The sequence below is a fragment of the Rhea americana genome, unplaced genomic scaffold, assembly GCF_003343005.1.
Source record: "Rhea americana isolate MKP2758 unplaced genomic scaffold, rheAme1 scaffold_224, whole genome shotgun sequence".
In the NCBI taxonomy this organism is placed as follows: Eukaryota; Metazoa; Chordata; class Aves; order Rheiformes; family Rheidae; genus Rhea; species Rhea americana.
The window spans coordinates 82,291-101,316 of NW_028186340.1; the positions used below are offsets into that span (position 1 = coordinate 82,291).

A 19,026-nucleotide genomic window follows, 5' to 3' on the forward strand; every position below is an offset into this window, starting at 1 on the left:
CTCTTTACTAATAATGATGTTTCCCCTAGAAAAGGAAAATGCGATACTGTGAAATCCTGTTCAAGGATCTTAATGCGTTTTCTCAAGTATGAATGTCTTTTTAATTTCTGTGAGCATTCTTGAGAAGCTTAATTTCAATGGAGTTGCTGCTGTTGCTGAAAACCCTTGGCTAAGCTATTACACCAGCAGAAAGCCTGGTTGGCTAGCATTCAGCTTGCTACATTAGTCTTAGAATCAATATTCCAAGAGAATTGGTTTAATAGAATTGAAACTATTTTAGGATATATTTTTTATAGATTTTATTATTTTTTAAGATAGCATAATTACTAAAATAATACAACTGATGCCATAAACATGGGGAGAGTATTGGGCTTCAAAAATACTCAGTCATTCCTTTCATGTAGAAAAATAGCAAAACCCRTAGCAGTATATGCTCTTTTACTTATTTGTCTCCAATCTTTCTTTCAGGCGGAGGTATGCTCTGGAACAGTAGCAGAAGTAATCCAGTCTGTTGTGAATGGTGCAGATGGTTGCATATTTTGCTTTGGTCATGTCAAGCTTGGTGAGCTCCCAAATTCGTTACAGTTAATTACTATGTCAGCCTGGTAATTACATGCTGTCAGCTCCTGGAACAATAAACCTGGAGTATATGAATAGATTAGAATTTCTTTTTAATTAGCTTTGCAAACTTATCATGGTTTATTTCTACACAGGGATTGTACGTTTTAATTTGAAAAGGTAAAATGTAACATCAGATTAGCTTATTCAGGAGCATGCTTATGTAGGTGTATTGTGATGAAAATCAAAAGAACAGAGGTGTTCTTAAAATTTAATTTGCTGTGGGTCTGAGTTACAAAAATGGCAAAATGAATTGAATAAATAGTAATGGATTAATAATTAAATCCTCTGCCTTTTTTGTATCTGTTATTTCCTATTATCTGTACAGCACATGTCATTGCATAGAATGTGCAGTAGTGATAGCATGAAGAGAAACTGTCTTGTACATGAAAGGTGAATTAAATTCAATTTTGTCTTTCCATTCTAGGAAAATCTTACACCATGATTGGGAAAGATAGTTCCACACAAAGCCTTGGTATCATCCCCTGTGCAATTTCTTGGCTCTTCAAATTAATCAATGAACGTAAAGAAAAAACTGGGACTCGTTTCTCTATTAGAGTATCTGCTGTGGAGATCAGTGGCAAAGATGAAAACCTTAAGGATTTGTTAGCTGAAGTAGCCACTGGCAGCCTTCAGGATGGCCAGTCTCCCGGGGTTTATCTGAGAGAAGATCCAATATGTGGAACCCAGGTATAATGGATTATCACAACACAGATTTTCTGRCAACAATTCTAACAACTTTTAAGACAGTAAAAAAATAAAATGTATTGCTTTTAATTTGTAAGCCCTGCTCCCGTGGTGTACATATTTGTTTCTTTTAGTGCCCTAGAGAGTTAGGCAGTTCAGAAAAAAAAAAAAAAAAAAGCCCCTGTGCTAATTAGTCATTTTCTTGTTTATATTCAAGCTCCAAAACCAAAGTGAGCTAAGAGCTCCGACAGCAGAGAAAGCTGCCTTTTTCCTTGATGCTGCAATTGCTGCCAGAAGTACCAGCAAACCTGAATGCGAGGAAGAAGATAGGAGGAATTCTCATATGCTCTTCACTCTTCACATATACCAGTATCGCATGGAGAAAAGTGGCAAAGGAGGAAGTATGAATCATCTTCCCAAATTGCTTGTTTTTAAATGACTTGGTTTGGAACTAGCTTAATAATAATTTGCAATAAACTTACAAAGGAAAAATGAAGTGAACCCTCAAGCCAGTGAAGAGTCACCTTTAACTTTGGTAGCTGTGGCTAATATCTGGTTTCTCTGCCATTAATATTTAATTTGGGCATTATCCCATGATGCAGTCATTATTTTCCTCATTTGAATATATTTTGAATGCTCAGTCTGGCTTGGGTCCATGCAATCATGTGATGTACAAATGTTTTTCCTCTTATTGTTTTAGTGTCTGGAGGACGCAGCCGCTTGCATCTCATTGATCTAGGGAGCTGTGAAAAAGTGCTGAGCAAGACCCGGGATGGAGGAGGCTCTCTGTGTTTGTCTCTCTCTGCCCTGGGCAATGTAATTTTGGCCTTAATTAATGGTGCTAAGCATGTGCCATATAAGTAAGTGAATTATTGCATGCATTACCTTAAATACTGGGCTGGTGTTACTGAACAATGAATTGCATCAACAGTGTACTCTTCCTATAAGAGGAAGTTCTTAAGGAAAGTTTTATTAGAGAGGGATCTGTGTTCTTTCAAGGTCACTAATGATTATATTGTATATTTTTAAGGTCCCGTAGTAACATGAAATTCTTACTCAACTGACTAAAAATCCTAGGATATTGTCATATACTTAGCTTGGGTGAAATGTGTGTGTATTGGGGAGAGACTGATGTTTGAAAAAACAGAGGGAAATTGTCAAAATGTTTTCTTTTCTCCTCCCTCCGCTCTGTCTCCTGAATTTGGAACTTAGACCAGTCTAAGYTAGATGGACAAAAGTAGCGAATATTTTCATAAAAAATTAATTCAATTTTCTCTCCTTTTTCCAAATTTAGAATTTCTGTTGAAATTTTAGAAAATACCAATGAGCTATATGAAGTATCATCATCATCAAAGGACTATTTAGCAGTATGGCTTTTTGAGTGGTAGATACATATTAATCTTTTCAATTAAAAAAAAAAAGAAGACTATGTTATTCACTTGAACATTTGTTTAGCAGAAGCGAACATGTAGGTGTATTGCTTCATGGGAGTGTGCTTGAAAGTAATGTTATGCCAAACACACCTGTGGAGAGTCCAGCCTAAAGACAACATCCACATTGTAAACCCCCCTACCAGAACTTGGCCTGCAATACTAAAAATTTAATTTTTACTTGTCTTGATGCATTAGAATGCCTTCATTATCAATCATGTCATTTCACATATTTGTCTAATGCAGTATCTCAAACAGGTGTCCTGTCCTTGTGTATGAGGCAGAAAATAGACATTTTTCTCAGGCTAGTTGCTAGGTTTGTTGATGGAGCCAAGGATGGGTGGGTGGTTAGAATAGGGAAGGGTAGTTCCTCAGGAGTGATCCCTTTGTYACCCAAGCTGGTTTGGGGAGCAGAGACACAGTGGCAGTTTCTGTGTGTGTGGGCCAGCTCAGAAGAGCGTGAGGGAGCAGCYTCCAGGGTACTTTGGGGTCCCTGCTGGAGAGATGTCTTGGAGAACAGCAGAGGACAAAGCACACTGACTTCTCAGTTTTGCTGTGCGTAGCTGAGGACTCATGTCACCAGGAAAGCCTTCAGAGAGGAAAGTCAGAAAGCAGAAGGGAAACTAGATTAGTTGGGATAGAACTGATAATATATTTCTGATATATTTGTTTAGATTTTTTTCACCATTTCTGTTAACTTGCCTTTTTTCTTCATATCAAAATTGTTTGCATATGGCTCACAGAGCTTGTATGTCCAGATGCTGAGTCTGCCCAGATAAATATCTAGCACCCATCTGCTGTTTTGATAATATGAGCTAAACCTGAGGTAACTAAACTAGAAATAAATTGTTTTAGAATTGTCTAAGTAACAAATAAAATGACTTATCATACTGCAACTACACACATGCAGATAAATTATCAAAATGATGGCATCTTTGTATGTTACCTGTAGAGATGTTTTAAATGTGATCAAATAATAGCAGCATATTTCTTATCTGCATGTACCATACGTGCATATATCCTATGAGAATGAAAGCACAATTGTTGTGCAAAAATCTGCAAAAAAGATGGTAATTTCTTGAAACCATCCTATTGTTCTCATTTGTTACACAGGGACAACAAGTTGACAATGTTGTTGAGGGAGTCACTTGGGAACATCAACTGCAGAACAACCATGATTGCGCATATTTCTGACTCCCCAGCCAATTATGCAGAAACTCTCACAACTATTCAGCTTGCATCACGAATCCACCGAATGAGGAAGAAGAAATCCAAGGTTGGTGCGCAAACAAGCTGCAATTAATTCATTTAAAAATGAGTTTTCTTAACCTCTTGGTGGGGGAACGTGGGATTTCTCGGCAGTAAGAAGTGATACAAAATGCATAAAAGCTCAGGAGAGAAGTTGACAAATGGCTTGGCACACAGCCATCATCCCTCCCCTTGATCATTAATCCTGAAATTCCCTTTCTTTTTGTTGCAAACACGTATTCCTTCATTGCTTATATGTGRAACTATCGCAAAAGCTGCAATTTGTGTTAATTAAAAACCCGTAAGAAAGGAACAGAAAACTGATGAAGAGAAAGACAATGTATAATATTTAATGAAAATTGTCTGTAAAAGTGTGTTTGTTATATTACTCCTGATACAGTAAAATATATGTAGTATGACGTTGTTATTTTAATTCACACTGTAACATTTTTTCCACTACATGTCGTTATGATACTGCACACAAAGCACAGTATATTGGATACCTAATTTTTTTTTGTCAATAATATGTACATTCATTTAATTACATACATAAGCCTCAATTAATATGAATAACCTTTTCCTTACTGATCATTTGCAGTATGCATCCAGCTCATCTGGAGGAGAGAGTTCRTGTGAAGAAGGACATGTCCGGAGACCGCCCCATTTGCGACCATTCCATCCACGAACTGTTGCCCTTGACCCTGACCTTCCTGTCCTGAGCATATCTAGTGATCCTGATTATTCCTCCAGCAGTGAACAGTCTTGTGATACTGTCATTTATGTCGGTCCCAATGGTGCAGCTTTGTCTGACAGGGAATTGACAGATAATGAAGGTCCTCCAGAATTTGTTCCCATAATCCCATCCCTAAACAAGAAGAGAAGTAAAGACAATTCTGCTATTGGTAGAAGTTCTGACAAGGATCATTTTAAATGCAACACTTTTGCTGAATTGCAAGAAAGGTTAGAGTGCATTGACGGAAGTGAGGAACCCATCAAATTTGCTTGTGGAGAAAACTCTGTTGCTTCCAATTGTAATCCAGTCCCTGGAAGTACAGAAAATGCACAGTCTAAACTGATAAAGGAGAAGATATCTTCTCCTTCTGCAGGATTTAAGAAAACGGTTCCACCAGATAGTGCATCTCCAAAAAAAGGATCTAATCTTCATTTCCAGGCTGTTACGCCAAGGGGTGGCAATTGTCATGAAAAGAGCATCCCTCACTTCAAAACAGAGCATTCCAAGCAGCAGAGCAAAGCTGATGGCAAAATAATAGACTCAGTACTGGAGGGAGAAAGAGAAAGAGAGACAATCACAGAGTCTCCGAAGTCTTCAAGGTGTAGCCCTTCAAGGAATCAGGAGCAGAGTAAAGCCACAGTTGAACCTGTCATTAAAGAAAAGTCCTTGTATGTGAAGAGACCATTGCCAAGCCCAGCACCTCCACCTCCACAGCAGAAAGAACAGGTGTCAAGCTGCAAGGCTGAGAGTTCGGAGTTGGACMATAGCAATGCAGTTCGGACTCCTCCTGTGGGAATGAGCAAGCAGATGGCTAACAAACCTGAGCAAAGCCCAATAGGAAGCACATTTCTGGTTGGTAGCAACACCCAGAATCATTCGGGTGCTATAGAGGTACACAGCTTCCGGTCAGCATTCAGAGGTAAATGCTTTGATCGGGATATATTAACCACCACGGTGACTTTGCAGCAGCCTGTTGAGCTGAATGGAGAGGATGAGCTCGTTTTCACAGTGGTGGAAGAACTATCCATTAGTGGGATTTTGGATAATGGAAGACCTTCCAGTATCATTAGCTTTAACAGCGACTGCTCACTTCAGGCCCTTGCATCAGGTTCCAGGCCAGTTAGTATTATCAGCAGCATAAATGATGAGTTTGATGCTTATACCTCACAGGAAGGTTCTACTGGTGTAAATATTGATATTGTTGTGCCCTTTGCTAAGGAYCCCTTTACCAGCAGCAGACGTTCCTCCATCAGTTCATGGCTTAGCGAAGTCAGCATCTGTACAATTGAAAGTGATGGAGCACATTCTAGTGACAGTTTCGTTGCACAGTCGTCTTACAGCTGTAGTAAATCTGAGGAACCCTTCAATTTGGATTCACCTAATGTACCCATACCACTGAAAAGTGCTCTGCATGACAGTGGTTTTTGCTTCTCTGAGCTGGAGAGTGAGAGCATGAATTCCAGCAAGCTGTCCTCAGGCATCAGCAAAAGCCCCCAAACCCCAGAAACTACCAAAGCATCTCAGATAAAAAGTGCTTTTTGTGTCACTGATCAGCCCATAAAAATAAAATCTATTAATTCTCGAGATACACCTGTGATAGAAACCATACATTCTAGTCTTCCTAGGAAAACAAAAACTACCTCGTCTGCAATCCACCATAACGCTGTACTCAGCTATAAAGAGCTGCAGAGTCCACATTGTATATTTGAAGATCCCTGGCTCTTGCGCACGGATAATCAGTTGGAAACAAACCCTGCAGCCTCTCCAAAATCTCACACATTTGGTACTGATAAGCAGCCAGGAAAAGCTGCCCAGTATTTCAATACGTCATCCAGGCCAACTAAGTCACAGACTATGCTTGCCTGTTCTCAGAGAGTTGTGGATGGTTGTGAAATGGCCTGCAAATCTTCCAGCAGCGCTGCAAAGAAGTCAGAAGCTGTGATTAAGATGCCACAGCTGAAGAGAGGAGCCACTACRCTAGGTGTGGTGCCAGTATCGCACACTAACAGTACTTTGTCAGAGGCTGTGACCAGAGGGAATTTGGATGCTCCCTTGGCTGCTGGCAGCTTGAAATCGTCATTAGGAAAGAAAAGCGTGCCCCAGAAGTCAAGTATGTTACCTAGGCCAGGTGGACCAACACCTCCAACACCTCCTGTACGCAAATCGAGCCTGGAACAGAAACCTGTTGGTCTGGGTAATGGTGGGGGAARAGCTGCTAGCCTGGACTTTGCCAGAGCTGCCATGCCAAAGGCTGAAGAAGAAGCAGATTTGCGGTCAAAAGCTGGATCTTGTGTTAGTGAAAGTGCCAGCAGTAGAATGAACCTGAAGGGCGACCACTCTTTGCCTAAGATGACATCAAGTTTGAAGACAAAGGCATCGAAGAGCGAAGCTGTCCACCGTTACGGCAGTCACATGTCCCTTGAAAGGTGCGACAGCCTGACATCGGTAGGCTCCAAAGTAAACGTGGCAAGGGAAAACGCGAGTGCTAATAACAGCAGGGCAGGGCGCTCCGTCCCGAGGCTGGGCGTCCCTCCTGTTGCTTCTAGTGTGACTTTACCGCAGTCCTTTGCTGCCTCTGTGCCTTGCAAAAACAGCCAGGCAAAAAGCACAACTAGCCAGAAGGTCCAAGCCAACGGAAATAAAAGCCGGAGCCTCTCCGCCAGCGGCTCCAAGTCTCTCAGTTCCTCGGTGAAGTCCCTGGCGCAGCCCGTCGGGAAGAGCTCCGGCRCGGCCCCGAGCGGCAAGGCGGCCCCCCGCGCCGTGCAGGCGGTCGGCAGCAAACCCGGCAGGGGAACCATTATGGGGACCAAGCAGGCCATGAGGGCGGCCAACAGCCGCGTCAACGAGCTCGTGTCGGGCGGCTCGGCCAAGATGGGGCATTTCCGAGGCTCCACCGACTCGGACAGCGGCAACGACAGCGGCATCAACCTCAGCGACGAGAAGTCGCAGGTCCCGGTGCTGCCGTCCCCTTACAGCAAGATAACGGCTCCCCGGCGGCCGCAGCGGTACAGCAGCGGCCACGGCAGCGACAACAGCAGCGTTTTGAGCGGGGAACTGCCGCCGGCCATGGGGAGGACAGCGCTTTTCTACCACAGCGGGGGCAGCAGCGGCTACGAAAGCATGATTCGGGACAGCGAGGCGACGGGCAGCGCCTCCTCGGCGCACGACTCCATGAGCGAGAGCGGCATGTCGTCGCCGGGCCGCATGAGGAGCCTGAAGTCCCCCAAGAAGAGGTCAACAGGTAAGGAACAAACAGGACGCGGGGCCGGAACTGCCCGAAACGGGCTCMTGGCGCATCCCCGGAGGGGGACGCCGGGCGGGGCTGGACGCGCCGGCGCTGCCGGGCATTCGTTTTACCTCAGAGCCGCCTCGCAGGCGTGACCCAGGCGCCCCATCCCGGGGGGCAGGGAAAGCGYGGCGTGCCCCACGGCGCTTCCCAGGCGCCGGTGAGGGAGCAGGGAGCAGGTGGCCGCAGGCAGGCCGGGGAGGGCCCGGGGGACGGGCGAGAGGAGATTGCCCGGYGGGATCGGCAGCGATCGTGGCGCGTCAGCCGTCGCGCTGTTCGCAGCGCCGCGTGGCGCGGCCGGATGCTTTCACACSTGGCGCTCCTCTAAGTGCGGCTGACTGTAGCCAGCTTCAGCATCAGGCTTCCATGACTAGCGTTACAGAGTCGTTTTTACCGGTCCAGCTTGGAAGTGCTGTAGTATCGTGAAGAACCTGAGACAAGCTGTGTGCTGCAGCTGCTGGCCAGCAGTGTGATGCAGCAACCCAAGCGTGCTTACTACTGGAAAAAGTGCGTGCACTGATACCAGGAGTGTGGCTGAATCTGACTCCTTGGTTGAGAGGGGGTAACTATTACAATCCTTGTAGACATGCATGATGCTCAATTCTGACACTAGAACAAAATGAGTTAAGTTGATGGACGYTTCACGGTGCTTTCTAGTCAAAGCAACTGAGTTGCTTCAGCAGGTGATAAATCAGTTTGGAGACTTAGTGCAACATTTAYTGCAGTTTTCTTTCCATAGGACATCAACCTCTCAAACCTTTCCTACAAATCAATATTAACAGCTGTATAAGTTGCACATGCATTGAGAAGGTGGATGGATTTGTATTTGTTTTTGCTGCAGGAAATGCTTATAACATCTTTAAAAATGACAAACTATTTCTTTTTTTCGGTAAATTATCTATTACTTTTTCAGTGCGTTACACTCTGACACACTAACATGTTTTATATATGAAATGAGGTTTCCTAGGAGCTAAATTAACTATTTCTTACAAGAAARGTTTTGTGTAGAACCATTATTGGCCTAAAATATATTGTCATCATTGTAAAGTRTTGTACACATTCTTGGAGTAGCTTAAACAGTCAAGCTGTATTGAAGACTTGTAGTCTCTAGACTTAAGGAGGCTTTAGAAGGGAAACTCATCYTGGGGACAGAACCTGCTTTCAGAGATGTCAATAGAAACCTTTTCCCCTTGTTCTTTAACTTCATCTTCACCTTAAAGAAACGACGTTGGCCTTGGCTGACACAAGGTGATGATAATGATGAAGTTAATCTGCATGCTATGTATGTTTRACTACATCTGTTCAGTATCCTGTTCAGAGAGGTCCTGCGGGTTACAGGATCAGAGCTTTACAGTGAGTAATTTCAGTAGGCAGGTCTGTATTTGTGATTCAGGGTAAATAAATTAGGGTGATGGCAGCGATGAACAGGTGAAGGTGAATACAACATAGATTAACTTTTCATGGTCCAGAGAGACTATTTTTCAGCTCTTTCTTGGGTTGTATCACAGAGTCGCAGAGTAGTTGGGGTTTGAAGGGACCTCTTGGGATCGTTTGATCCAATCCATCTGCTCCGGCAGGGTCGACTAGAAAAAGTTGCCCAGTATTGTGTCCGGTTGGATTTTGAGYATCTCTAAGGATGGAGACTCCATAGCCTCTCTGGGCAACCTGTTCCAGTGTTCAACTACCCTTACAGTGAAGCATTTTCTTGTGTTGAGGTGGAATTTCCCATGTTTCAGTTTGTGCCTGTTAGCTATAGTCCTGTCACTGGGCATCAATGAGGAGAGTTTGATTCTGTCTTATTTATACTCTGCCATCAGGTATTTGTACACATTGATTAGATCCCCCCTGAGCCTTCTCTTCTCCAAGCTGGACAGCCTCAGCTCCCTCAGCTTCTCCTCATGTGAGAGATGATTCAGTCCCTTAATCATCTCTGTGGCCCTTCATTGGACTGGCTCCAGCAGGTCCATGTCTTTCTTGTATTGAGAAGCCCAGAACTGGACCCAGTACTCCAGGTATAGCCTCACCAGTGCTGCCTAGAGGGGAAGGCTTGCCTTGGTTGGCCTGCTGGCAAAGATGTGCTTAATACAGCCCAGGATCCTGTTGGCCTTTGCTGCAAGGAAGTGCTCATGTTCAACTCACTGTGCACTGGGATCCCCAGGTCATTCTCCATAAAGCTGCACTTCAGCTGGTTGGTCCCAAGACTGCCCTTCTTCCTCTCTGCCATTTCTCCAGTCAAAATAGAAGTAGGWTCAAGTCTTCCCCTTTCCAAAATGTTTCCTTTGTGATTATTATTTTTACTTAGAAATTAACAGGGAAGCAATTAAGTGTAAGGGATTTTTTTTTCTTGAGAATGTGTATACCAGGTAACTCTTGAGTTATCTGTCCAGGTGCATTGCTCTCAGGRAATGTACTGGGATTTTTCTCTGTTTCTTCTTGAATTTTATGGCASGGTTAACCCTACAACCTTTGCTCRCACTTAACTCTCCTGTAAAGGTCTCAGAAGTTATTTCAGGAGCATCCTCCTCTGAGCAGCACTGACTTGTCTGTATGATGTGCTCCCTATTAGCAAGTAGACCTATCCTCTAAGTTGGTTTTCCCTAAGAGGAAGAAAAACTTCAGGCACTAAGTTTACTGTCATCTGTCAGCCAGATGCTGCTTGTACGTACTACTACCACATGACACTTCAGCTTGTTTCTGGTGGCCTTCAGCCTTCCTATTTGCCTAAGGATTAGACTACAACTTTATAACATTGCCTGATCACCCCTATACATATACTCATCCTTGATAGATGTAATATAAAGGTCAGCCTTTCAGAAAGTGGAGAGACAGATTTAAAACCACAAAAAATGCTTGGACACGAAAGTGCAAACCAATATATAGAAAATTACCAACATTTTTGAAGGGCACAAATCAGTCTGTGCTTTGGGAAACTTGAGTCTTAGCAGATGCCTCATGGTGACAATTTGCTGTTTGTTCATAAATTTGGAGCGTTGTGCTTGAGGAGTAGATGAGGTCATGCTCTGACCTTCTGAGAGCTGGTGCAAATGGACAGTAATATGCAGACATTAGAGGTGACTCAAGTTGCAGCTTGGCTGGTTGCTGCCTTCTGAAGTGCCCAATACATCCTAATCCCACAAAGTAATTGAAAACTGCTAGTATTTAGCACCTTAAAGCATTGGTAGTGGTCCTGGAAGGAACTGTTTGTCCTTGGAAGAGGTAATAAAACGAGATCTTATCAATGGGATCTTACCTAGATAGCCTTGCTTGTCTTTAGCTGGAGGAGGGGGGGATTTTTCAGATTCTTCTGGCATTATCAGTATTGATTTGAAATCTAGTCACTGTCTCATTGCCATAGCAAGGTAGTGAATGCCATTATTGCCCACCAAAGAGAAAATAATCCAGGCAAAATATTTTTGGAAGGGGGAAATAAAGAAATGGTGCTCAGACATCTGTTTTGGGAGAAGAACTGCTGTTAATCCCATTAGTAAGCCRAGAGGAACATACTTCATCAAGATAGTAAGTCAGTTAGCAGCCTGAGTCTGCTTTACTGAAAGGAAAAGATCAAGAGAAACATTTCCTCCTAAGCATCCTGAGAACCTAGATCTTTAATTTGCCACCGTACCTTCTGTATCTGTTAGGCCTCTGAATCTGAGGAACACTTGTCTTTTGTATTTCAGGTCTCCAGCGTCGTAGACTGATTCCTGCTCCATTGCCGGATGCCGCCTCCCTAGGAAGAAAACCCAGTGTCACTGGCCAATGGGTTGATCTACCACCTTTGCCAGGCACTTTAAAAGARCCATTTGAAATTAAAGTTTATGAGATTGATGATGTGGAAAGATTACAGCGACACAGACAAGAGGAAACTGAGGTCAGCACATATTTTACAAGAACTGTTACGATACACAGGCAGAATCCTTACTTGAATGCTGGAGTGGTGGTCAGGAAATTGATTGCAATTAAAGCACTATAATTATTAATTTTACAATTCATATGTTGGGGTACCCTTAACACAGAAAATGAAAATGATTACTGTCTAAAATTAATTGTGTTTAACATGACTGATGATGTGAATGGACGTTACCAATGAATACATTATGAGAAGACTTTATAGTCTTAGCCTGCCTGGCTGATGAAACCTTACAGCCCCTCTCAACTGTAGGGTCATTAACTCTTTATATAAATGGCAAGATTCTATTACATCAGGGATGCACTGAGTTTAATTTACTTGTAATTGGAAAACACTTCCACTAATTCTATTTTGGAGACCAGAATTCTATATTCTTCTGATGYCTTTTTCCTGTTTCTTTCATAATAGCCTTTCCAGGATGTTGAGAAGGTAGGAGTGCTTTTAAGAAAATAAAGATTCTTATGGCTTAGTATTAAATATAATTCTAATTATTGTTAGGCTGTATTTATCATTTGCACTGCTGGAAAAAAAATCCTCTACAAACAGTAGTAATTATAGAATGTACTAGAGATGTTTGCTAATTCAGTAAAGTACAACAAATGCTGAAGTGATGTGGCGTGCTGTTCTCTAGATTAGAATCCATTAATGTACACTTCAAATAAAAAAAACCCAACCAAACAAAACAACCCACCTGCTAACTCTGACAAGTAATGAGCCAGGAGCAATTTGTGTCAAACTGTCGGAGGTCAGCTCATAACACTCAAATTCATGAAATTGTCTTTCTGTGTCTTAAAAGGGTCTAATGTATTTCCATACGAAGCTGAAGATACTAGAAAGACGCCAGCAACGAATCAGAGAAGTAAAAGCAAAGCATGAATTTTTGAAGGAAGAGTTGGAAGAGACAAAGTGCAGGTTGATGATGGATCCAGATAAGTGGAAAGAAGACTGTAAGTGTTTTTACAAAATAGCAGTATTATCAAGCATGTGACCAATTTTCAGTATGTGACCAGTCCCACTGACAGAGTTAAGCACTTGTTTAGATTATTGGCAAAATCGAGCTCTGTGACTGCATGAGCATTACTGTGGTACAGGATTTGCTTTCAGTGCTGAGTAGTTCCAGAAAAGAACAAAAAGCTCAACCAGAAGAGGAAGCTGAAACAGTGCAGAGACTCACTGTGATTCTTATTAATATTAAATATTTTTATATATAACCTTTATAATCCACTACAGTGGATTTTCTTTCTTTCCAAAGAATGAAAAAAACATTCCCACTGGGAAACTGAGGCTTGAAATTTGTTTATAGACTGAGTGCTGTGCTTGACTGGAGCTTCAAGGTAGAGATTTGCCTCTGTTGAACACAGTGACAAAGCTCCTTAGTTCAACAGAAATGAAATTGTATTCCACGTGATTTTCTCCCTTGTGATGAAATCCAAGTTAAATGCAGCCAGTAGAATAATGTTTTATTGTGAGCTTTTTCTCTTACCCACTTTTTTTTTGACTGACAGTTGAAGTGGATCCTGACCTTGATAAGGAGTCACAGGAATACCTGGAGGCACTGGAACAAGTGACAGAGGAACTGGAGCAGTGTGTTAATCTGTGCAAGTCACATATCATGATAGTGACGTGTTTTGATATTGGAATGATAACAGATGCGCAAGATGGAGTAAGGGAAGTGGAGGTTTGAAGAGAGATTTTCAAGGGACTGAAGGAAGTGAAGCTGAATCGTACGACACGAAGAAGAAAAGAGAATGGGGAGCTAGGAAGTGAAGGAGGAAATGTGAAGACTAAAAAGCAACATGAATGTTGTAGAAGAATGAAACAGCTGAGGAATGGGAATGTCCATAAATCATTTGGTGCCTCAATGTGACCTGAACTGTACAAAGATAAAAGGAACAAATGTTGCTTCTACCAGAGGGAAGAAATTTAGTGCAAACCAAGACTTTAAAAAACAAACAAACAAACAAACAATGGAAGTGCCTTTAAAGTTCATTTGATTTTCTTTTTTGTATTTGGTGCTAGAATTAAAGCCAGCAAACCTAAGCAGACCACAAAACGTATTCCTATGAAATATTTTATACTGTATAGTGTATTTATGACTATATGTAAAAAACAAACAACATTGTAGCAAAAGCAATAAGTAAATTATGTTTTCATACCTGAACTTGCCTTCTTGTTTCATAGAAAAGCTGTTTTATGTAGCAGAATTAAAATTGTATTATAATTGTTTTCTTGGTTAGGATTCAAGATATTTTTATGAACATTTATCTATTGAAAAGTTGTATTATGGCATTTTGAGATGATTCTTTTACATTCAAGTTTTGTATTATTGCTTTTTCAGATCAAAATAAATGTTTGTTTTCCATTTTATATATACATATATAGATATATATTAACTGCTTACCTACTTCCTTGGTTTCTAACCTCACTTATCACGGACTTGGTCTTTTTGGAGTCGTTAACTTGATGTGAGGAAGTCTACAAAGGGCACTGTGGTTTGGTTTTTTTGTTTTTTGTTTTTTTTTTCCCTCTCTGACTGCAGGAATTGAGAATTATGTTTATTACCAAAACCATAAAACAAGCAAAAAAAGAAACAAAAAGTTTTTGTAAATGTTAAGTTAGGTCCATATTTTTATATAGTTTTGTCTATAAATATAACATTTGCATTTTGAACTTTTAAGACAAATAGTATATCTTTTTACAGTTTTTCTAAGGAAGGCAAACCCTCAGGATCAAGTTTATACATGCTGCATGAGATTTGTGCTTTTTTGAAGGAGGCCACTTAAGTGTGGAACTATTGATAAATTGTTGCCAAACGAATACTTTTGAAAAGGTTTAATAGTGTATGTAATACCACATTTCATAATGAATCATATTTTCTGATCATCTTCCTTTTTATGGTTTTTTCAAATCCTTTGTACAAATATGTATTATAACAGCTTGCTTCAGTTTTTATCTGTGAATAAAAGATACATCTATTGTTATGATTGCTTCGTGCTATGTATGTGATTTTAATGCTCTGAAGAGAGAAGATGGCCTGTGGTACACGGTATTAAATGTCACATTATATTATCTCTTTGCCCAAGAGAGATAACTGCAAACGGAGTTTTGACATTAGTCATAATAAACCAATCAGGAAAGAGAGCCAGAACACCAAAGGGTAAAATAAATAGCAATGATAATACTTATATTCTCTTAGCACATCACAGAGTTTACAGAAAAAGGACCTGAGGCTCAGATACTTGTTTTCCCTGATGGAAAAAAAGCAATTAAAAACGAGGTTACAAATACAAGAAAACTTTAAGAACTGGAATCAACCATCCATGGATAGGTCCATCATAACAAGTCAGCAGGTTTGTTTCTCTTCTGTTACATTTACTGTCTGGTTAAAAGGTAGCTGTGCCTGGTCCTCATCTCCCACTGATGCCAGCTGTTGTAACTCTAGGCAGATTTAATGTAAAACTGGTGCCTGTAATGGCATAATCTTGAGTATCTTCAAGCTATTTGGCTGAACAGCCTGTAAAAATTATTTTTTTTCCTCCTGCTTTCTCTCTCTTTATGTGGCCTTAGCAGCCTAGCATCCAAGCAGCAAGAAAGCTCTCTCATCCTCACAAGAGTGCAGAAATGTTTTTTCCTCATTTTGCAGCTGGTGGTGTGGAGTGTGAGAGTGAGAGCAAGATTTCGATATTTAAATATTTTCATGACTTTACGTAGGTCACACGYGAAATATGGCACTGAAATGAGAGGTGAGCTGAACACAGGTCACCTAATTCCAAATTCTGTTTTGCTACTCGTTATTTAAAACATACTGGATGAGGTGGTGATTCTTCTTGGAGACCAAGACAGTCACACAAAGTGACTGCCACTCATTAGGCAGACTTTTGTGCTCCAGAGACAGCAGATTTGGGTACCTTCCTGACATTGTATCATCCTATTTCTTCTGTCCTTTTCGGTGACCAGTGGAGAAACTTCAAGCATAAGGACATGGGTTTTGGACAATCCTATATCTTCAGCTGTCCTTGYCTCTGGTGTTCTAATTGTGCCTCCTCACAGCAAGGAGAGTTAAACACAATCCTGTCCTCAGATGGCAAAACTGGTGATGAATCCTGCTAAGGGGAGCCGTGTGATGATGCCTGCTTTACCTCTCTGTGGTTTGCCCTGGAAAGGGCACACCTCAKGTTGGTTATCAAGTATTGGTCCTGCATCGGGTTGTATGCACGGGGATATGGTGTCTGGGGTTTCTGTAGGACCTCCTGCTGATACCCTTGATCGCCACATGTATGTATTAGGTAAATTCTTATTTTATTTTGTATTTTTGTGTAAAGTCGCAGATAATTCACTTCTTCCAAAGASAGAAACAAACCCTTGCAGCAATTCAATACATTGTGAGGTATTTCTTTCTTTCTTTTTTTTCTTCAGAGCAAGTGTCAGATAAATAAATACAATTAAAATAAAAAAGGTAGCAGAGTGCTGAGAGACAAGTACGTGTTGGTGAAGGGGAAAAATCTCCAAACAAGAGAAGGCCAAAGGTAAATGCATTCAGGGATTGCTCTGTGCTTGGCAGAAGAAGTTACCTTGTTGGGTACAGGGAAAAGGCTGCAGCGGGGCTGCTGAGCTTACCTTGTTTGGTGGGGAGCTGGGTTTGGTGACGCTGCTGGTGCCGTGGGACTGTTCCTTTGAAGTATGTGTCTTAACGGGGTTCCTGCAAGGTGGGTTCTGCAAAGGACCTCTGGTGGGCTCTGATCCCCTGGGCACAGSAGAGCTGGAGTCCTGTCTTTTCTGGGTAGCTTATGAACCCCCCTTGAATGAGCACAAGGGTTTTTATTGGCTTTCTTTTACCTGTCACTGCACCCTCTTCTCAAAAGTCTTAGCTATGTCCCCTCCTGGCAATATTAAAAGCCCCTAAAATAAAAATCAAGCCACTAATTGCCCACCCCTAATTATATAAACATGACAATGTATTTAAATACTCAACCATATAGAATTTGCCGATCAGTCCTGCATTGTATGGTACTTTCTCCTTATTTTTTTTTTACTACAGGGTTATGTTTTCTACAAAGTAACAAAAGAGACATTTCAGGGCTGCTTGGTTCCCTGTCTACATGGCACTAGAATGCAAATTAAATGCATTTAGCTTCTGGCTCAGTGATAYAAAACAGTCATAGATCCAAAACAAGGTGAGGCACTGACGAATGAAATAGTAGACTTTTTCCTAACCAAATTCTTTTTTTTATCTGTACTTGTGGAGAGTAAATTATCTTCTATGTCTCAAGAAAAGTTTTCAGATCCTGTAATACTCCTTTTTTTGGTTACTTTTGCTGTTCTATCCAGTTAAAATTTATACAAATATAAGTTTAGCATATATTTGCAAAAGACTCAGTTATATAATGTTACAGGTGATAATTGCAAAATGTGGCTAGATGCATTATTTCATTACTATTCCACCAAGGTTTAATGATTTAAGAGAGACACTAAAGCATACACTTGAAGAACTGATGGTTTTGAATTTGTTACAGTATTAAATAAAACCTTAGAAACCCACCAGTACTGGAGTACTATGTGAATCCCTTTTTGCAGGGCTAATTCACACTAGAAAGGCCTCCACTTCTCCATATGCCCTAAAGGACTCCTTCCCTCCCTTGCCTGCAKCTCTTCCCATGAAATTTCGCTGTCCTCCTTGCTGCGGGAACACTTTCTGGCTCCCCTGTGGACCTGATTCACCGAGCGGGCTCACATCATGCTTAGCTCTCAGCAGTAGGTCTGGGTTCCTTCAAAAGTGCCCTAGATTCTGGAGACAGCCTCCAAGTTTAGTTTTAGCTCTTCCTATCCAACAGTCATGGGCTAATAAATAAAACCACTCCTGGGAGCTGTCAGAATTGCAGGACTGGACGGACAAATGAGTCTTTAGTCACTCCTGTAAGCTGCGTTGTTGCTAACCGTGTACTAAGCAGTGTATATCTATGGGGACGTTGGTTCAAGTCTTTGGAAGTGCAGTTGTTACAAATAGGTTTGCTATTGAGCAGTCTTACTGTGTGTATGCAAAACTTACGTATGGGTAAAATCTTTTTCCTCGCAGTGCTTCTGGTTTAACTAGTTCCAGCTAAGGAGCTATATTTCTAGAATACCCTGAACTGCCGTATTGAAACACCAGTACTAATAGAGAATGCAATGGAAATATGAGATTATTTGTTCTTTTCTCAGCATGTGGAAAGTGTTTCATTTATTTCTATTTCAAGATGCTTGTGTATTTTGTTTCTAGTTATAAACCCATGTTTTCCAGTCACTTGCATTTTATTTTTAAAGTTATGTGTGGAACATGACTCCACAGGCAGCTGTTCTATATTGTGGCTATAGGCAGGGTTTAAGGCAAAAAAAAATAAGGGTTAGCTATAAGATGACTTCTATATCAGATGTCCAAGCTGGCAGAAAAGGGACACAGATAAAACCATGGTGGTGTATATAGACTCAGGCTCACTAGAGCATTTAAGCAACTACTTAAATAAGTGCATAAATCTGGTTTATATCCAGCAAAACATTCCAAATTTGGCTTATATCCCACTGACTTGAGTTTTGGTGTAAAGTGCTTTAGCAGTGGTTCAAAGGAGTTATGCTGACTCTTACCAGATGAAGCTCCTGCTCAAAAAATATTATTTAACAGCAGTATTTGGGACAAAAGAAAGAATAAGTTTGTTGATGTGCAATGATATGAGTGCGAATTAGAAAGCAGAAACCAGCTCCTAGGCTGCTCCCATATGTAGTATCTCATGGCTTCACGCAGAATTTGACTTACAGAAAGCTGTTTGTGAAATATGTAGAGTGAGACATAACTCTTGACAGTATAAATGTTCAGAGAGATTTATTATCAGACCTGCAGGGGACTGCCTGATGATAGGGTACCATAGAGCCTGATGATAGTTACTACCATACTTTTACAACAGCTTACTTTTAGGGACATACTATTCCACTTACCATTTCTTAGGACTCCTCCCAAAAGCCAAGGGAGCTGTGGGAGCGTGGTGGTGAGCAGGGGAATCCTTCAGAGCAACCCGCATGGGAACTCTGGGCAATGCACATTTCCCCAGTGGCCTGTTTTTTTCCTGTCTTTTCTAGATCCGTTGCT

At 41.3% G+C, this 19,026-nt stretch overlaps 1 protein-coding gene across 1 annotated transcript in view; it reads left to right on the forward strand.

Annotated features, from left to right (window-relative positions):
- KIF26A (kinesin family member 26A) overlaps positions 1 to 14,893 on the forward strand; it is a 79,276-nt gene extending 64,383 nt beyond the window's left edge. Inside the window, exons 7-15 of the mRNA XM_085305611.1 lie at positions 469 to 562; positions 1,046 to 1,308; positions 1,523 to 1,706; positions 2,006 to 2,165; positions 3,849 to 4,011; positions 4,582 to 7,957; positions 11,680 to 11,870; positions 12,706 to 12,856; positions 13,415 to 14,893. Of these exons, the coding sequence (XP_085161737.1) occupies positions 469 to 562; positions 1,046 to 1,308; positions 1,523 to 1,706; positions 2,006 to 2,165; positions 3,849 to 4,011; positions 4,582 to 7,957; positions 11,680 to 11,870; positions 12,706 to 12,856; positions 13,415 to 13,593 (4,761 nt within the window). The 3' untranslated portion in view covers positions 13,594 to 14,893. The remainder of the gene's footprint in view (positions 1 to 468; positions 563 to 1,045; positions 1,309 to 1,522; positions 1,707 to 2,005; positions 2,166 to 3,848; positions 4,012 to 4,581; positions 7,958 to 11,679; positions 11,871 to 12,705; positions 12,857 to 13,414) is intronic.
- The last annotated feature ends 4,133 nt before the right edge of the window (positions 14,894 to 19,026 follow it).